Below are 17,930 nucleotides of genomic sequence, written 5' to 3'. Positions count from 1 at the left end.
AAAATAAAATAAGGTTATTAGTTGTTGTTTTTATACTGATGCATTAATACTTTCACTGCCTTACGAAATATCAAAGAATAGCAATCATTTTTAAAAATGGAACTTCTGTATTCACTCTCCAAAATAAACCATACTCTAGTCCTGCAACTCCAAAATTGACCTCATAATGTCAAAAATCTGGACAGTAACTTCATAGACTTGTTAGGAAGAGAAGTTACAAGTAAGTATGTCTTCAGTGTTAATGAGAACTGATTTTGTTGTTGATGTAATTTGTAATTCACTGCCAACAAAATTCCCAATGACCAACGAGAGTCAATCACTTTGCAGGATTTGTAAATTGTTCCAGCATAGCAGTCAGTTTTTCAAAGTTGATATATTTATTTATTTATTTTCTAAAAACTGAGGAAAATCCTTGTCGTCCTAGTGTGGGAGGGGTGCACATTCCCCCCTGAGTGCTGGCAAGCTATAAGTTTGGGCCTGTGTGTGTCTGTTTGTGTGTGAATAACATGAACTGACCCTTTTAAAGTACCTCTAATTGAACAGCAGGTGGCAGTGTACTACAAAAGTAACAGACACAAAAAGCTCACAAGTTTGTTCTCATTAAAGTGTAGAAATTTGTCATTACATGTTTAAATTAATGAATGAACAAAACAGAAATCAGCCAAGCCAGGTCAAGATCCCTCAGCAGGGGGATACATGAAAAAATGTGAGACAGAAACATTCAGCATATATTAATTGGCAAGTCTGGAATTGGGAGGGAGGCAGTATGCAGCTCTGAGTTTCTGTGAACTAGCCAGAAAGAATTGAACCCAACCAAAGACTATCCAGTAAAATGAACAAAAGCTCTTTAAAACTCAGCATTTTAATTTAACACCTGCAAATAACATAGCATGTGTGATTTATATACACATGGCAACCTTCACTGCAATCTTGAGCTCAAATGCAGAGCACCTTCAGGGTTCAACTTTTGCCAGAGGGCTATTATTAATGTAGAAATGTACCAGTGTTCAGAAAGTTGCCAAATGTTTACCTTTTAGGATGTTTGCCCGCCCAACAGGTCCATAAAGCAAAACCAACAGATGGGTGAGGTAGATGTCCAATTAAAATACAGTTAAGCACACAACAATTGTAACAAATGTGTTAATGATAATATTGGAGATTATTAAGTCCAAAATATACAAACACTCCCTGAACATGATGTGTTATTATTCCTAAAGCTATCAAAAAGTACCGAAGAAAGACAACATTATAATGTGACTGATACTTTGATCGATACTTGTAATACTTTCCAGAAATACTTGCATTATTTTTTTAACACAGCCGTGCCTTTACTTGTTACAGTAGTCTTACATGGTGCTATTGTTACTTTAACTTACTGTAAGTCATTTATTCTGACAGCATGCATGAGATTTCTCTTTAAAACCTGTTTCTTCATTTAAAAAAAGTCATAGTTTAAGTGGAAGTGAAACACTTGTGTGTTTGTAGAGACATTCATCGTCAGAGACTGTTCAGACTCCCTGCAGACTCAGCCTGGCAGAATGGTGACACAGTACTTTATCCAGGCCAAGTCACACCACTGAGCAACATTATGCATCCAGTAACCTACTTAGACAATAGAGGAGTTTTCCAATCTGCACCAGGTGTCCGTGGCAGTATGTCTCTCTTCTGCTGTGTTCCTTTGAACTGCTGCCATTTCCTGTGATGGATACTTCCAACCGTGTGTTTCTGCTGGAGCATGTACTGAAAGTCTCTTTAATGAAACATGTAAAGCTTGTAATCCTTTTTTTTCTCAAACTCCGTCCTGCGGTCCAGGTAATTTTCCTGAATGCTGCATTATCATAGAGGCCCACCCAGAGCTAATGAGGAGAAGATTCACCCACAGCATGCTGAAGTGTATTTAGATTGAACAGGAGATCAGACAGCCTGCTAAGTAACATTTACTTCCCTCAAAAGGGAGATCAATACATTTCTGCATGCTATATTCTTAAGCATCTGTGGGATATTGATCAGGACAATGCTGACTTTGGCCTCAGGAGTGCTGAGTGGCACTTAACAGCCACAAGGTGTCTCACTACTCCTCCTGCGGTCTCATCTCTCTGAATGGCCTGGGCTGCCCTCTCAGCTGGAAAATGTGGACCTGGTTTCTTTTTTGTTATATCTGGACTATCATCAAAAAAGGTTTAACACACCCATATCTTTAATTGAATGACCTGCTGGGATTTTTCTTCGTGGCCCTGTCACTGTTGATTTTGATGGAGAGGCCATCCCGCCCTGTGGCTCCAGCTCCCTTAGGCTTAATAACACAAAGCAAGTTGTAATCATTTAATCAAAAGCATGCGTGACCTTAACACAAACTCGTATTTTTCTGAGTCGCCTGTGCAAGGGAAATTACAACAATGAGCAGCACGTAAACCCAAAGTTCCTGCAAATCCTACAGTGGAATAGGCAGCGTAAACAGACGTTTCCTCCAGCTCCTTGTTGCTTGCACCATAAACCGGACTGGAAACAGTAAACAGCCACAAATCAGCCAGTACTTTACTTAGTGAGATAAAGGATACTTAATTGATTGAGTCTGCTGATTCAACGCATCTCAGGGACTCTAGGAGTGCTTTGTAATCAGACAGCCCAAAAATACAAATTCAGTGTACTTTTTATGACTTGATGTGTCTTTCTGTCTGAATAATCCTTAAATAATTTGGCTTCTTGTGTTTATGTGTTTACTACTTTTTAGTCTTGTGATATAACCTAATTTTAACTTGAATATTTCTGTGCAGACAGGCAGAAATCAGCAGATTTCTGTTGGCTTCAAATGCATATAGGCTACATTTTACAAATACAGTGCATTTTTGCAAATCACCCTTACTTGATGCATCATATGCTTAACCTCATAGCCCTACCCAACCCAAAGCCAACCAATCACAAACGCCCATCCATGAGTTTCATCAGCTCTCCGGGTTTTCCAGCCAGCCTGCGTCTCGTCCCACTCACACTCTGTCAGAGCACTGCGTTGACAGCCACTGGCCACTGAGCAGTCCACTCTGTCGGGGTTTGAGTCTCCATGCAAAACTGCTGAAAAGAAGCTCTGACTCTTCTTTTCTTTAATTTGCAAAAGACACAGACAAAAGGGCAAAGCCAGTGCACGGCGACAGACGCACAACAAGTGATTCTAAAAAAAAAGCCTCACAAGTCATTTTCTAGACTCATCTCTGTCTCTCAGCTCCCTGCACAATGTCTGGAGAGGACGCACCTGCCCAGCAGCAAAACGCTGTGGACCAGAAGCAGGAGACCAAACCCGCCGAGGAGCCTAAAGCCGAGCCGCCTAAAACCGAGTCCGCACCCGCTGCCGCAGCCGAGGCAGATGCCACCCCAGCGGCAGCCACCGAGAAGGTCCCCGAGGAGGAGACCTTCACGTACCGCGCCCTGGTGCTCACCGGCCATGGAGGATACGATAAAGTCAAGCTACAGGTGAAGAAGGGGAAGCCCACGCTCAAGGCGGGTGAGGTCCTGGTGCGGGTCAAGGCATGTGGGCTCAACTTCGCGGACCTGATGGCTCGACAGGGGCTGTACGACCGGATGCCATCCCCGCCGGTCACCCTAGGGATGGAGTGCTCCGGGCTCGTGGAGGCTGTGGGGGAAGAAGTGACGGACAGAAAAGTAAGCACACATGGCTCTCGTCTTTTTTTTCTTAAACTCAAAGTTACATTTCAGCGCGTGTTTCATGGTTTAAGTGATCAAATTGTGTTTCGCTTTTTTTTTTTTTTTTTTGGTGCTGAAGTGCTACATCTGGATATGGGCGTGTCAGGCTGTGCTCACTGCTCAGAGAATGCTGGTGATGCCTTATAAAACAGATTAAACACATAATGGATTAAATTCTAACAAGCTATTGGGTCTGGTTTTTTCAAAAATTTGTTTTACATTAAATAAAAATAATAAATTTGAGCTGCCATGGGCGTTCATACATTCATACATTCGTGCGTAAGGAGGCAGCACTTGTTTTCTCAAAGTTAAAATAAATAAAGCCTCTTATTGAATTCAAGGCAGGTGTTTTATCTCTTAGAAAGAAGCAACGAAGTGTATAAATGACGAGAGTTGAGCACAATGAAAGCAGCAGCAGCAGTAGCAGCAGCAGCAGGCGTCGCCCCTCTTGTCTCCCCTGTTGTCAAACGACGCTGTCTGTGCGCACTTAGGCTGAGCAACTTCAAGTAAAAAAAAAAAGAGTTTCAGAGACGAAGATGCATTCACTGTTCATAAGTGCGTGTTTTAAATGTAAAAGTCTGAACTATCACGTGCAGATCACCTGGATGCTTTCCACTCTTGCTGCACCTACGCTGCTCTGCGCTTCGACGTGTGCCAAGGCGCCGAGAGCTGCATCAAGTCAGCTAAAATAAAACCGGATATCAGATTGTTCTGCCTTCAAATTTAAAGCTTTAAAATTGAACCCGAGAGTTCGCTTTGTTTTTAATGGAGATGGATACATTCAACATACATATATACACAGCAATAAAAGAGGGATGTTTGAGCCTATCATTTTTTTTTTAATGCTAACAAAGCATTCCTACACTGTAAAAAAAAATGTGTGTGGCCTGTATGCATCTAAATGCTACTGTAAAAAAAAAAAAAAAAAGATGAATAATAGGCCTACTTAACGACAAAAAAAACAAAGAAGGCTATCAGTTTGATTTTTTACAATCGCTACTTTCGATGCTCTCACTGCAAAAAAAAAAAGTATTAGAGGCGATTTCATTTTAAAGACAGAATCTTGGTGCCACAGTTAGTATGTCTGACTTGACTCTGGTGGCGGAGACCAGAGTCCCCGACGCCTTTTGTTACCGGTGGCGCACAGACTCACCGAGCTGAAAGGGCGAGGCAGCATCAGACAGCATGATGTGTGAAACAGATCATCACTCGCCCTTTTTGTCAACACAGAGCTTCGGTTGTGTTTAGAAGATATACAGCCATCAATAAATAAAGTTAATTTAATCCAACATCCATCAAAAAAAAAAAAAAAAAAAAAACTTTCTTTAATGTTCAGCCACAGTGTGTGAAGTGGTGAAGAGAATTATTGTCACTTTCTTTCTTTCAATGCATGATGAGTCACAGTCTATATGTCTGCCTCCTGGCCCTGTGGCATTACCACGTTAACGCCTTTTGTAAGGCAATTAAGCATCAAAGGCAAAATGTTACACATCAGTCAGTGGTGACTCACTGTTTTGTTGTAATAGCACCACATTTTCTCACATCAGCTTGTTAATATGTGTGCTTAACAGCACGCTGATCATATGTGGGATGCAGTGGCAGAGTCAGTACATCTGGCTGGGAGTGGCACATATGTCTGTCAGGCACGAATCCATATGGATGGGGAGTAAATGCAGAGTAATGAGACGCTGATCGATGATAGGTCAGCCAGTCAAAGCCACACAGCACAAGGAGGTTGTGTTTCGAAATGACTTTACAGCTTCTTTCCATATTGTCAGTGATGTAGATTGAATTTAAAGGTCAGACACATATGCACAAACACACCTTGTCACCAAGGCCGCACACCCCCTCATCCCCTTGCAGTCTTTTGCTTATAGAATTAAGAACCAATCTTGTTAATGGATAGAGATCTCTGAGATGTTTTGGCACGGAGCGAATGTGCTGACCCTAAAGGCACATCATTTTTTTGGAGGCTCATCACTCACTGCAGCTCTGTCTCACACACACACACACACACACACACACACACACACAGGCACACAAAGGCATGCAATAAGGGGTGTGTCAGTTAATTTCCAAAACAGTGTACATAAAGCTACGAACACATTCATGACGTTTGATTAAACAATGCAACATACACACGAGAGGCTAAGTAATGTTTGGCTTATTTCTTTATCTTGCCGCTGTTTGAACCTCACTAAACATTGGATATTCTTCTTCTTAATTGAAAATAGATTGATCATATGCTTCCCTAAAGCCCCTCTGTTTTCTATTGTTTTTCATGTATTTCTTATATTTCTTATCCACTGCATGCCTTGCATTGTATTTTAATAGCTGCTGCAAGACCAGCGTCCCTCAAGGGGGCAATAGATTTGAATGAAGTAATACTACAGTGTCCTCACCCCACATGACCTCAGAGGGAAAACAGGGGAGAAGTGTAACAGTGAGTAAGCAAGGGAAGATCAGAAATATCACAACGAAGCTCCAGTCACACTCAACATCAGCACTTTTTTATCTCAAGGTCTGCTTTTTTTTCTTTTTTAATTTTGGTAGGCTCTGACCCATATGTTCTCAATTACCTCCCTCTGGCCCACATTGTCAGCCTGGTATTTCCTCCATCCCTCCTTCCCGTCCTCTATCTATCTTTCCCCCTTTTGGATAATCTCTCTCCATTCTACTGTCAGTGGAAGCCTCTTTCATTCTGCCCTCCCTTAATATCACCATCAGTAAAGTTTACTGTAAACTGCAGACTAAAAAAAAACCAAACAGACAATGTGTTTGTTGTCAAATTTAGAAAATGTTAGAGTTGCATTAGGGCTTCTTATATCACTTCAACTGCAAAATGAGAACAGTAATAATGGTGTTTTGGTAGCGTGATGTTCTAATTTGCATAATCAGGTGCAGTCAAGTGCAGAAAGCAGCATGCGGCCTGTGTGAAAGCAGGGCGTGGCCTTTATCCGACAATCATACCAAACGTGTTAAAGCACCATACCACCTACGCTGACACCAGAGAGATATTATGTTTCCTTTTCATCACATTCGCAGGAGTCATGCAGCCTCTGTGGGTGATAACATCTAACCTTCATCTCCCCCTCAGCCCAACTCAGGCACATTGTATCAGAAATTTTCTTCGTCCTTTATTTCCCTCTGATCATTTTTTTTTTGCTGAGATCATCAAATCTCAAAACCATGGAGCAGCTGACTAAGAGGCCCACATACCCCAAATTGAATCACCATCTGATTAAGTCCATTCATATACAGCTGACTGGAAGTGTCATTGTTCAGTTCCCCCCCCCCGCACTCTTGACCCCAACTGTGACTACATTTTCAGCAGTGGCATGAAAGCTGTGAGAGGAAATGCAAGATGTGTGTGTGTGTGTGTGTGTATGAGTGTCGCACTGCAAAGATGTTGTAACAGAACTGTCACAAGGCTTGCTCGCTCACTCGGCCTTGAATGGTTTTCTACCCAGATTCTGTGCCTGTCAGTAGCTCACATGCTTTACGTGGGTGCAGAAGAATAGCTGTAGATGCATTTGAAGGTGTGAGTCATATTTGTGTGTATTTCCTGTAAAGGCCTGAACTCCCCCATCTATTGATTTGTCCCAATTACAGCAGCGAGGATGATGAGTTTAAAGATTAAAAGAAAAGAGAAAACAAGCATGAGTATGGAGAACAAAGGAGAGGAAAGAGAAGTAGCCCATGGTTGAAAAGTGAAAGTTTGAAAATAGACCAAATGACTAGGCCTCAGACAGAAAAGAGAAAGAGATAGAGGGAGATCTCTCTAATTGGAGTGGATAGACAGCGAGGCGCATGGCTCCCTCCAGACCATTAGAGAGGCCCGGGTGGAGCGGGTTTGTTCCCAGGAGGAGAGCGCTTGTCTTATGCTCAGCCATGGGGAAGAATCTGGCAGGGTCTCTGATGAGCGCAGGGAGGCCAGGGGAAGAAGATGGGCTCCATTGTCCTGTCTCGCTGATGATGAGGAAGTAGAGGGGACGTGGGACACTCCTCGCAAGGAAAAAGGAAGAAGGACCGAGAAGACAGAACGAGACAGCAAAGGGTGAAGAAACAGGGAGGAAAGGCCCAGACAGGATGAGACGGGAGGCTGGAGAAGGGGAAGGAAGATGTTCTAAAGTTGTCAGAGGGAAAGGAGACGGGAAGTGAAAGAGAAAGAGGGGAAGAGAAAAAGTGAGAAGAATGGAAACATGGCGGGAAGGGAGAGCTGCGTCGAGAGGGGAGGATAAGGGGGAGGAAGAAAACAGGAAGAGAGTTATAATGTTGCTGTGGTCTCTGTTTCCCGTGTACCTCGAGCAGGGCTCCGCTGATTGGTTGGTGAGGGAGCCAGGGGTAAGTTTAGATCATGGCTGGGCCTTTTGTCAGAAACAGTTGTGAATCGAAGGATCCTGCTTTGATAAGGACAGACTGGAAGCAGAGAATGACAAGATGGAGATTGTGGCAAGCGGCACGTAGAATGACGTCTGTGGCTTTCTAACTGTTAGCTCTGTCAGAAACATCCTCCGAGAAGTCAACACAATGTCTTCTCTTACTCTGCAGTGGGTTGTCAACCTCCTTGTTTTCTCACAAATTAAACTCTTCCAGGTTGGGTTGGCTGCATGTTTGCATGTCTTCCATAGTTGTAAGAGAACAATAAACCACAAAGTTACTACGCCTGCTGCACGGCTCGCATCATTCCCACAGCGCCAAAGAAACCGTTGAGCTGCAGATGGCAGGAAGCTCCAGATCACTTCAGGATCTAGCAGTTAAACCTCCTGGGGTGCAGAGCTGCCAGTGGGTCCTTTTAATGCTCAAGAAGTTGATTTCATTAACCATATTATCTTTTGATTTAATACAATTGTTGTTGTATGTGTCCTTGTTCGGTTTTGTTGGTTGAGGTGATGTCTGATAACTTCGTCTGTGGCTAAAGAAATGAATAAGCTACTGAAACTGCAAAGACGTGATGGTGATGGGGAGCTGGAGGAGCTTACTGTGCATGCAGTGATATGAATGAACTTCAAGCGGAGAAAAGTCGTATTTAAAAAATGTAAAGTATGATTAAACCACCACAAATGCAATGACTCACAGTGCTATGGGATATATATCACCATGATCCAGTATCAACATCAACACACTATTAATTAATTAAGGCAGAAAAAGATTTCATGTTCCAATACATGTTCCATATCCTGCATATTAGCGTGTTAGTTAGTTGCTCAAGCACTCTGGAAGGCAGCTTGAGGTGTTGAGGTTGTAAAATTGACTCAATATTTCGACATGTTTTTTAGTCTTTTAATCGATTTACCAATCAGCAAGTTGATACGTTTTCACTTGGGTACAGGTGATTGTTTTCAGGTGCTATTTTTTTTGTTTTCGTACCTCCTTCTCACCATGTGTCTTTTTGTATCTTCTGTGTCAGGTGGGTGATAAGGTGATGGTGCTGAACCGCTTCGGGCTATGGCAGGAGGTGGCCGTGGTGCCTGCGAGCCACACCTTCCTCATCCCAGAGGGCATGAGCTTCGAGGAGGCAGCCGCCCTGCCCGTGAACTACATCACCGCCTACATGATGCTGTTTGACTTCGGCAACCTACGGCCCAACCAGAGCGTCCTGGTTCACGCTGCTGCAGGTGAAGAGACAAATACAGGCACATACACAGCTTACATGCATGAACAGCAAGATCCATTGTCCCTTCTATTTTATGAAAGGCTTCAGCCAAGAATGGGTGCAACATGCTTCAATAAATCTCATTAATTTCAATCATGGTTGAATTCATTATAAGTTCATTAATAATTAATTTACAAACTAAGAGACACATTATTTTACTCCATTCGGCGTCGTATCTATACAAACTGTCAGGCTCAAATTAAGATTTATGTCATAATCCTGCAGCTGAAAAACACTTTTAATCAGTTTCATGTCATTCCACCACTGAATCGTGCTAACTTTGCAAATTAATTTAGTACTTTTGAGCAGATCTACCTTTTAAAACATTTTATGCATGAGCAAAGATTCAAAGCTTGTTTTCTTTTTTTGGCATTGAGGCAAACGCCCTTGAATGTTTACAGTAGAATAATTCCTTTTGCTCTGCACCTCCTGTGTATGCATTTCTTTTCTCTATGAATTATGACTGCAGAAGGTCCCACGGTTCATTAGTATGAGAAATGGCTTAGTTTTACTCACCCGCTAGGACTGCGCTTCCACTGTGCAGCACCTGCCACCTGCAGTGTGGTCAGGGGTCAGTGTGAGTACGTGGGAGAAAGCTGTTTTTTATGGAGTAAAAGCAACTGTTTCAGGGTGTGATGCATTTCATTTTTGTTGTGTTTTGATAATCAGGCCAGCTGGAGAGTATGGGGAGTGCATTAGCCAAAAGAAATTGTTCTCTCGCCATTTCTACCTCGCTATCTGTCAGTGTGCAGCTTTCACTTCTCCTCGCGTTCCCACTCTTTCTGTGCTGAGGGAATCAGAATGGAATCCCTCTGCATTTGGGACAGTGTGTGGGTGTTAAGTGAAGTAAGAGCATAATGGAACCTGATCCTGTTTTCTCTCTGGGAGACAAAAAAAATGACTGAGAGCTCCAGGGAACAAGCTAGTCCAGGTGGATGTATCCCTTAGCACTCAAACAATCCAAGAGAAAATGGACAAGTTGTAAGATTAGAATTCAAATGTGCAGCTTCCCCAGAGATAAAAGGCAGCTAACATTCTCATAGTTGTGGGTTTGGCGGTCTGCAGAGGAATCCAAAATGTTTGTATTCATCATATCATCCAGCTGACGTGACACATGTTGTTTTCCGTGCAGAGTATGTGTGCTATAGGAGGAATGCTGGGGAAGTGTGGTGTAAGAGACAATTTCCCCTGCTGGTTTGGTCTAGGCGGCGTCTCTGGTTTCTGGCGGCGGGCTGCCAGTCTTGGCTTGCCGGCTGTCCGGACATCAGGATTGTTAAAGCACATTACTGAGGCTCTGACAAAAAAAAAAGAAAAAACGTTTGCTCAACAGTCTGCCTCACTGCACTCGGTCATTCTCTGCATGTGTAAGTTATTATCAATCGCTGTTCCGCTGAGGCTCCCGAAGGCTTTTTATATTAGCATTAGCATATTAGCATGATCATAGTGTCTTGTGGAAAAGGTGTTACTAGTGTGAGGGGGTGCACATTCCCCCTGAGTGCTAGCAAGCTAAGTGTGTGTGTGTGTGTGTGTCTGTCTCTGATTTTTGCTTATTAAAGAAATCAAAAGTGTCTGCTGTGACATTGCCAGGACCAGAGAGAGAGAGAGAGAGAGAGAGAGAGAGAGAGAGAGAGAGAGATTATGATTATGTATGTCAGTGCCTGGTCTAAAGTCTTTTTTACATTATAAAAGTAATTGCAGACAGAGGTCATTTTCCTGATTAAATGACTTCCAGTTACTTTAACAAAATTGTAACCCGACTGTAACTCTCAGTCAACCAAACGACAGTCTGAGAGCTGGAGCTGAGGCGGGTTTTAAGCCTCCTGACAAACCGTTACATTACGCCCGCATGTCAATCGGGTCAGCTATGCTCTTTAATGTGAATAACACTTCTCCTTCATAAAATCAGGATGGATGGATATTTGTTTGTGTTTTTTTTTTAATCAGGCTGTAAACAACGTTCATATCTGCTGTAAAAACAGGATTTTTTGAATGGGTGTGTATGGGACTTCTGGGGCCTCTGCTCCCAGCCTCCAGTGGACATTCGATGAACTGCAGGTTTGTTTCAACACCAGAGGTCGTCGCTTGGTTTATGTAATTAAGTGATTTCACTATGGAATTCCTATTATTCTGAAACACCTTGTGGGGAATCTTTCCCCGCTTTGTTTGGAACTGAAGTTATTCCATCTTTAGAAATGATTATTTCCAGTTACAGATCAAACTTCTGACTTAAAGACTTATTCATGTCATCATATTTAAGTCCTTTTTTGACTGTATTGTGTAACATAATAATGTGTAAAAACCACTACACATACGGAATCTAAAAATTCTGTCTTTGAACTTCAGCTGCCTAATCATTTCGTTGAAATCTATTCTAAGTAACACACCAGATTACAGAGCATTTATTGTATTTCGATTGTGAAACTGTAATTAAAATACTCTGTTCCTCTTCAACGCCGCCCTCAGCCCCGGTTAACATTTCATATTACCACATGCAGTATTAATGTGTGGACACGCTGTCTCACAAGACTTCATCAAGAAGATGGGCTTGATGAAGTCTGTGACAAGAAGTCATATATCCTACTGAACAGCAGCGATGCTGGGAGTTAGACGTGCCTTCACAACACTGCATTCCTGCCGGATCAATTTATGTTTTGTGAAGATAAAATAGTAAGCCTTTTATCTCAGGAGTGGGAGTATCAGTGGTGCAGACAACAGACAGTCACAGGGTAAACTGTTTGGAAATCATGATTTAAAGCACAGTAATTTTAATTAAAGGCCATAGTAGATCAACAGCTCTGTAGCAGCAATAAGACTCTGTGTTTGCGCAGCCATGTTACGTATTATTACATTTTTTTGAAAGCATCTCTTTAGTAAATGCTTCAGGGCTTTAACATCCTCAGTTGACCTTTTTACAGAGGCATGATGGGTAACTGTATCCTCTTTGCAGGTTAAACCTCATTACTTATCAAGAGCTCTCCATCATTTCCTCAAAAGAACAGTGACCAGAGCAGAAGGGCTGGCTGGTGTCAGCTTAAATCATGCCTTAATGTTTGTTGTGCATGTGTGTGTGCGTGTGTGTGTGTGTGCGTGCGTGTGTGCGTGTGTGTGTGTGTGCGTGTGTGTGTGTGTGTGTGCGTGTGTGTGTGTTTGTAAGTGAGTAGTCCTCAGCTGCCTCTCTCGTGGCTCCGCTCCTGTCCTCTCTCTCCAAACAATAGCTTGTTGTATTTCCTCCCATCGTGCCTCCCTTCCCCGCCGCGCTGAACATCTGCATCCTCCGTTCTCCTCTGTCCTGCTTGTTCTCCTCGCTCTCCTCCCCTCCATGGCCCTTGTTGACCTACGCTCCCTCTGGTTTGACCTCCCCACATCCCTCCCTCGCTCCTCGTCATTGGGGATCGTACGCACGTTTCTCGTTGTTTTACGCAGAAGGTGTGTGTGTGTGTGTGTGTGGTGGGGGGGGGGGGGGGGGGGGCATTTGGTGACATTTGGATGCATCTCGTGGGTCTTCCTCTGTGCTCCGGGCCAACATCCTTTCCTCTGACCTCTCCCTGAACTGGTCTGAATGTTTACGAACGCCAGCCAGTACCCCCCCCCCCCCCCCCCCCCCCAACACCACACCCACTCCACACATTCCTGCATACACATGGAGCTCGGCTGCTTCCAATGATGACGTCCACCCCGATGATTTCTCCGGTGACCGCAGGCCAGTTTCAAGTGTCACGCATTGTGTTGCAGATGTGGAATGCACAGTATGAATTATATGGACCTACAGGAGCCTTTGTCATCAATTCATCTCAAGATGTTGCTTCATGTGATAGGACTTTATGACCTTTTGGCACCAGTGCTACAGTAATAGAATTTGTGGTTTAATTGCATCTAAAAACATTTTCCCTTATAGCACTGTAAGGTGCATACATCCTCTGTGGTATTTAATTAGATTGATAACAAAATGTTTATTTTTCTCACCAGACAATTACAGTGTCTTACACACTTTTCCTGCAGCTGCTTCTTGCGCTGTGTATGCATAAAGGATGAAGTTACATCAAGACACAGTGAGGATTATCCGGAAACATTTGATGTGATAGGCTTCCAGCTGCTACATGTAAACTGAGAATGAGAATGAGTAGAGTTTAATCTGTATAAGTGTGGATCGAATTTAGCTTCTGGTTGTTTAAAGATTTTAGAGGTTGTGAGTTTCTATTAATGATATATAAATGTTGATATGGGGATTCTCCAGGAAGATTTACAGTAATAGATTCAAGCTATGGCCATTTACTTTAAAACTACTCTGAGGAACTATAATCTTGTAGAGATGATGACCCCTGTACATCATTTATCTCTTTGCTGATGTGAAATAATGTTTTCTGATGAAACGTCAGCCATAGTTTACATCAAAAATGTATCACCTCGTCTGACACTGAGCCTCTGGCAGCGGCTTCAGGCACTAAAAGTTAGTTTAAAGGAATAGTCAATCTTCTCTCTGATGGTCTCTTTTGCTTTAACACTGAAGGCCAAAAAAGGGGAAGTGTTATTTTCAGTCTGTTTTATAACCAGCTAAAATCTCCTCAAAGAAGCTTGAATTATTTTCGTGTTTTATTCTTTCAAATCTTTTTTTTGCCGTATTTGTTGAGAAGGATTCTCGATAAGACTAGTTTAAACGTGAATGAATCAAAGCTGCGGTAAATACAAGAGCCAATCTGAACTAAGAACAGAAAAAGGCCTCAAAGATTCTTTATGAAAGGAAGAGCTACCCACAGGGTCGAAATCAGAGGACTACACTTTTGTCTTTCATCGGAACAGAAAAAGAGAGTTGAAGTCTTTGAGAAGACAAAACTGTTGTTGAGACATCAACAGGAAGACTGGAAAACGTCATGATCCTGACGCTCAGTCAAATGTCCGGCCAAATTGTAGATTACGGCTGGATTGTGATCTTTTTGAGGTTATGTTATCTTAACTTATTTATCTCTTGATTTGATCAAAAAGTTAACATCAAAGTAATTAACTTCTGCCCATTCAGTGGGTTGATTTTGTTCTCAAGGCTAACAGAAGGCACACCAAGACAGGTCAACAATAATACGTTTGTCAATATTCCTTTTTTCCGCCCTGCTATGGAGCTAAAATAATCCTCGCACATGGTGTTATCTTGTTTTTAAGGTTCAGCCATTAAGTTTGTCTCTCAGCAAAAAAAAAAAGTTGAGTTTTGTAATAGGATGTTTCCAACAGAAGGCTGGTAGTAGACCTGCAGATGACCCTTCTCTTGTGGTTTCTTGAACCGCTGACTTTAAATCCAAGAGGTGTGTATTGGGCGCCTGTTTAGCTCAGTGGCTGAATTGCAATTCCAATGTACAGAGGCTGTAGCCTTCAGAGTGACCATCTATCCACCACATGTCATCACCCACTCTACGTGTTTCTGACCCTATCCACTCTCCTTACTTCCCAAAAAGGTATGAACAGCCTACAGACTGTTCAAGTAGCAGAATTTCATGTCCTTTTTTTTTTTTTGCGTGGTAAAAATGCTCTGAAGATCGATTGTCCATGAAAAACATGAGCAGGACTTTAACTTTGGGAACAACTCCATTAGCTGTGTCTGAAAGGGAAGGTGCATATCTGGCTTTAAATATCTCTCTACCTCAAGCTCTTTAAAGGTGTAATGTTGAACGCTTAAAGTAATGTAACAGGTAGCTGGATCTCTTGTGTTTTGAAAGCGATTGCCTCATCTTGGTATGGATTTTCAGTTGATTGCAGATCGAAAAAGCAAAAGAAATGTGATCTATTTTTTCTGGGTTGAATGAGTGCAAGAAACATGTGAGCTATAAGGAAGGAGATATAGATTTGTATGTGTCTTATTTCTCCCTGGATTCCCTCTTTGATTATTGTGCTCATTCCTTTTCCATCAGCTAACAAACCCAAGCTATTTAAGCCCTAGCTTTAGTGTAGTTACATGTCTCCCTTTTATAGACTCATTGTTCCTAGGAGCCTTTATAAAATGGTTTCCTGTCTTCTCTTCTTCCTGGTTTGTCTTCTCAGGAGGTCTTACCCTACTTTAGAGAATGCTAATTCAGTCTGACCACTGAACGGGAGTCTGGGCTGTGTGGTTGAACCGTCTCTGTGTTCCCCCATGCCTGGCATCGCCGGCGGCAGATCAACTGCACTGATAGGAGAGGGAAACCAGGGCAACCTCCATCCTAACCCACCAATCACATTGCTTGCTCGTGCCCTTGTTGCTGCAGCAGTTGACAAATGACCCCAGCACCTACCCCCACCCTAACCACAAACAGTCGCAGGTGTATGTGGAACACCTGTTTGTGTGCATGTGTGAACCTCCAGAAATTAAAGAAATATACTTTTTCAATGCATATATGCTAAAAAAAAAAAAAAGAAATGTTGTGCATGTGCAGCTGTTTTGATGCAAATGTGTATTTCTGCATGCAGTGTTTAGTTTGCAGCATGAAAATTATTTCTCAGGAAATCACATGGACCAGCTTTTCACACCAGCAGAGGATGTTATGTTTTAAATTCACTCACCCAGTAACTAAAAATGGGCTTCCTCTCTGCTTCTCTATCAGAGTTTCTATCAGAGAGAGCACATAAAGTGCTCTCAAAGCCCATGGTGCACACACACACACACACACACACACACACACACACACACACACACACACACACAGTCATCCCAAAAAAAAAACCACACCACGGTTACATAATCCAGAGTAATACCTCAGGAGGAGTACACGTTTACACTGGCAACCACAGCTTCTGTCAACGTTACAGGAATTACATCTGAACTTTTCTGTGGCGCTGCAATAAAAACACAATTTATACGGTTTCATTTTTTGTTTTTTTTGTTTATGTTGTAATGAAGCCACTGAATGTTAGGGTGAAAAAGAGATGCTTGGGTCCATATTTGTGTTGAATTCTTTGTCAGCCGCTGCAACCACAGGCTAATGATAGGTTCATAAAGTCCTTGAGGAAACGTGGAAACAAATTCAGGAGAAATCATACTAGAAAACAACACAGAGCTTAGAGACAGGGGACCAGTCGTCTCTTTTGCGTTGTTGGTTACCACTTGTCTTCCAACTGTTATTTGACATTTTAATAACTATGAAGAAACACACTTCTCTCAATTTGATATGGATGTTTGAGTAAACTGAAAGCTCTCTCAGACATGTCATCTGTCCTATTATCATTTCTTTAAAAAATGATTTTTAAATTTTCATGTCCTCGCTGACCCCTGCTGTTGAATTCTGGGTGTGGAGCAATAACAGCGGCCTCAGTGTCACTCTGGAATCCGCTGTGTTTTGGGGAAAATTCCTCTTCGCTCCTCACAGTCACGTTATGGAAGCCAAGTCCAATTTGTGCCAAAATGCAAGTAAAGGAAGGATTCAAGGGAAGACAAAACCCCACTGTGTGTCCTGTTGCTCCAGAGTGAAAAACAAGATAGAAAGGTGGATGATCTTTGAGATATCCCAATTCCCAAGTGTCAGCAATTCAGAGGAATTTCGAGGAGAATAAATGTTGTTAGCTGATAGAATTTGCTCAAGTTACTTTCTCATCCCTGAGCAATGAGTAAGTGTTAGCGGATTGTTTTAAATCACACTCCACACCCACCAGGAGAGATGTGGTCTAAAGAAGTAGATATAGATGGAGAAACTTTACATCAGGAAACCAAGGAAACCAAGCACGGGGTCAACGAGAGGGTAATATTTTCATCTCTGTGCATATTTGTGAAGATTAGCTGATACCAGCGGCCATTCAGAACTGTTCAAGGCTGCAGCCAGCTTCTCTTTGCTTTGTGATCTACACAGTATGTGTACGGATGTATAGATGTGTGTTGGTATGAGCTTGTGAATGTGTGTGTGTGTGTGTGTGTGTGTGTGTGTGCGCGTGTATGTGTGTGAGGTTGTTGGCAGAGCTCAGCAGTCATGTGATGGGAGATCAGGAGTTTGTTCACAGGGGAATTAAGAAACAGGTACAATCTCTCTCAATGGAAGCTGTACACTTTTTAGACTGGAAATACAGAAAACAGATCAACAGATCAGATTATACAGCAATCAGGATTAGAACGTTGCTCATTTTTCCTTTACATAAAAAAGACATCAATAACAAAATTAAAACGATGTTTGAATTGTTCCCTTTGCCTGCTGACTTCATGCAGCAGGACCAGAAGGGGTGTCCGCGTTTATGACAGCAGCATTGGTTAAATATTATTATGTGAGCGTCTGGCTGGAAGTATACGGGGTTAATGGATGTATCATCCTCTTGGGCACATTTCACACCTGTATGTGAGTGCTGCTACTATGAGGCAGAGCCATTAAGCAAAAGCAGCTCTTAACCTCACACTCGGGCAATGCATATTCAATGTTGACTCAGCTTTCTTATCTTCCATTCTGACTCTCTTAAACAGGTGCTCTCGAATAGGGATAAAAAAAAAAAACTACATGTAATGTCTGGCCTTGGAACTGTCCCTAAAATTACCCCTGGAAAAAAAAAAAAAAAAAACTGGCACATCCTTACAAAGAGAAAGCTCTGACCCAGTCTGTCAACGACAGCTTGATACTGTCTTCTGTGTGAATCTTTTTAT

The 17,930-nt window shown here is 42.4% G+C and overlaps 1 protein-coding gene across 1 annotated transcript in view; it reads left to right on the top strand.

Moving 5' to 3' along the window:
* Positions 1 to 2,869: 2,869 nt before the first annotated feature.
* vat1 (vesicle amine transport 1) overlaps positions 2,870 to 17,930 on the top strand; it is a 29,943-nt gene continuing 14,882 nt past the window's right edge. The window contains exons 1-2 of the mRNA XM_020632588.3: positions 2,870 to 3,654; positions 9,107 to 9,314. Of these exons, the coding sequence (XP_020488244.2) occupies positions 3,229 to 3,654; positions 9,107 to 9,314 (634 nt within the window). The 5' untranslated portion in view covers positions 2,870 to 3,228. The remainder of the gene's footprint in view (positions 3,655 to 9,106; positions 9,315 to 17,930) is intronic.

This window comes from Labrus bergylta, chromosome 16 (genome assembly GCF_963930695.1).
Source record: "Labrus bergylta chromosome 16, fLabBer1.1, whole genome shotgun sequence".
NCBI lineage: Eukaryota > Metazoa > Chordata > Actinopteri > Labriformes > Labridae > Labrus > Labrus bergylta.
Note: the sequence above shows the minus strand (reverse complement) of the source record. Positions and strands in the feature narration are given on the sequence as shown.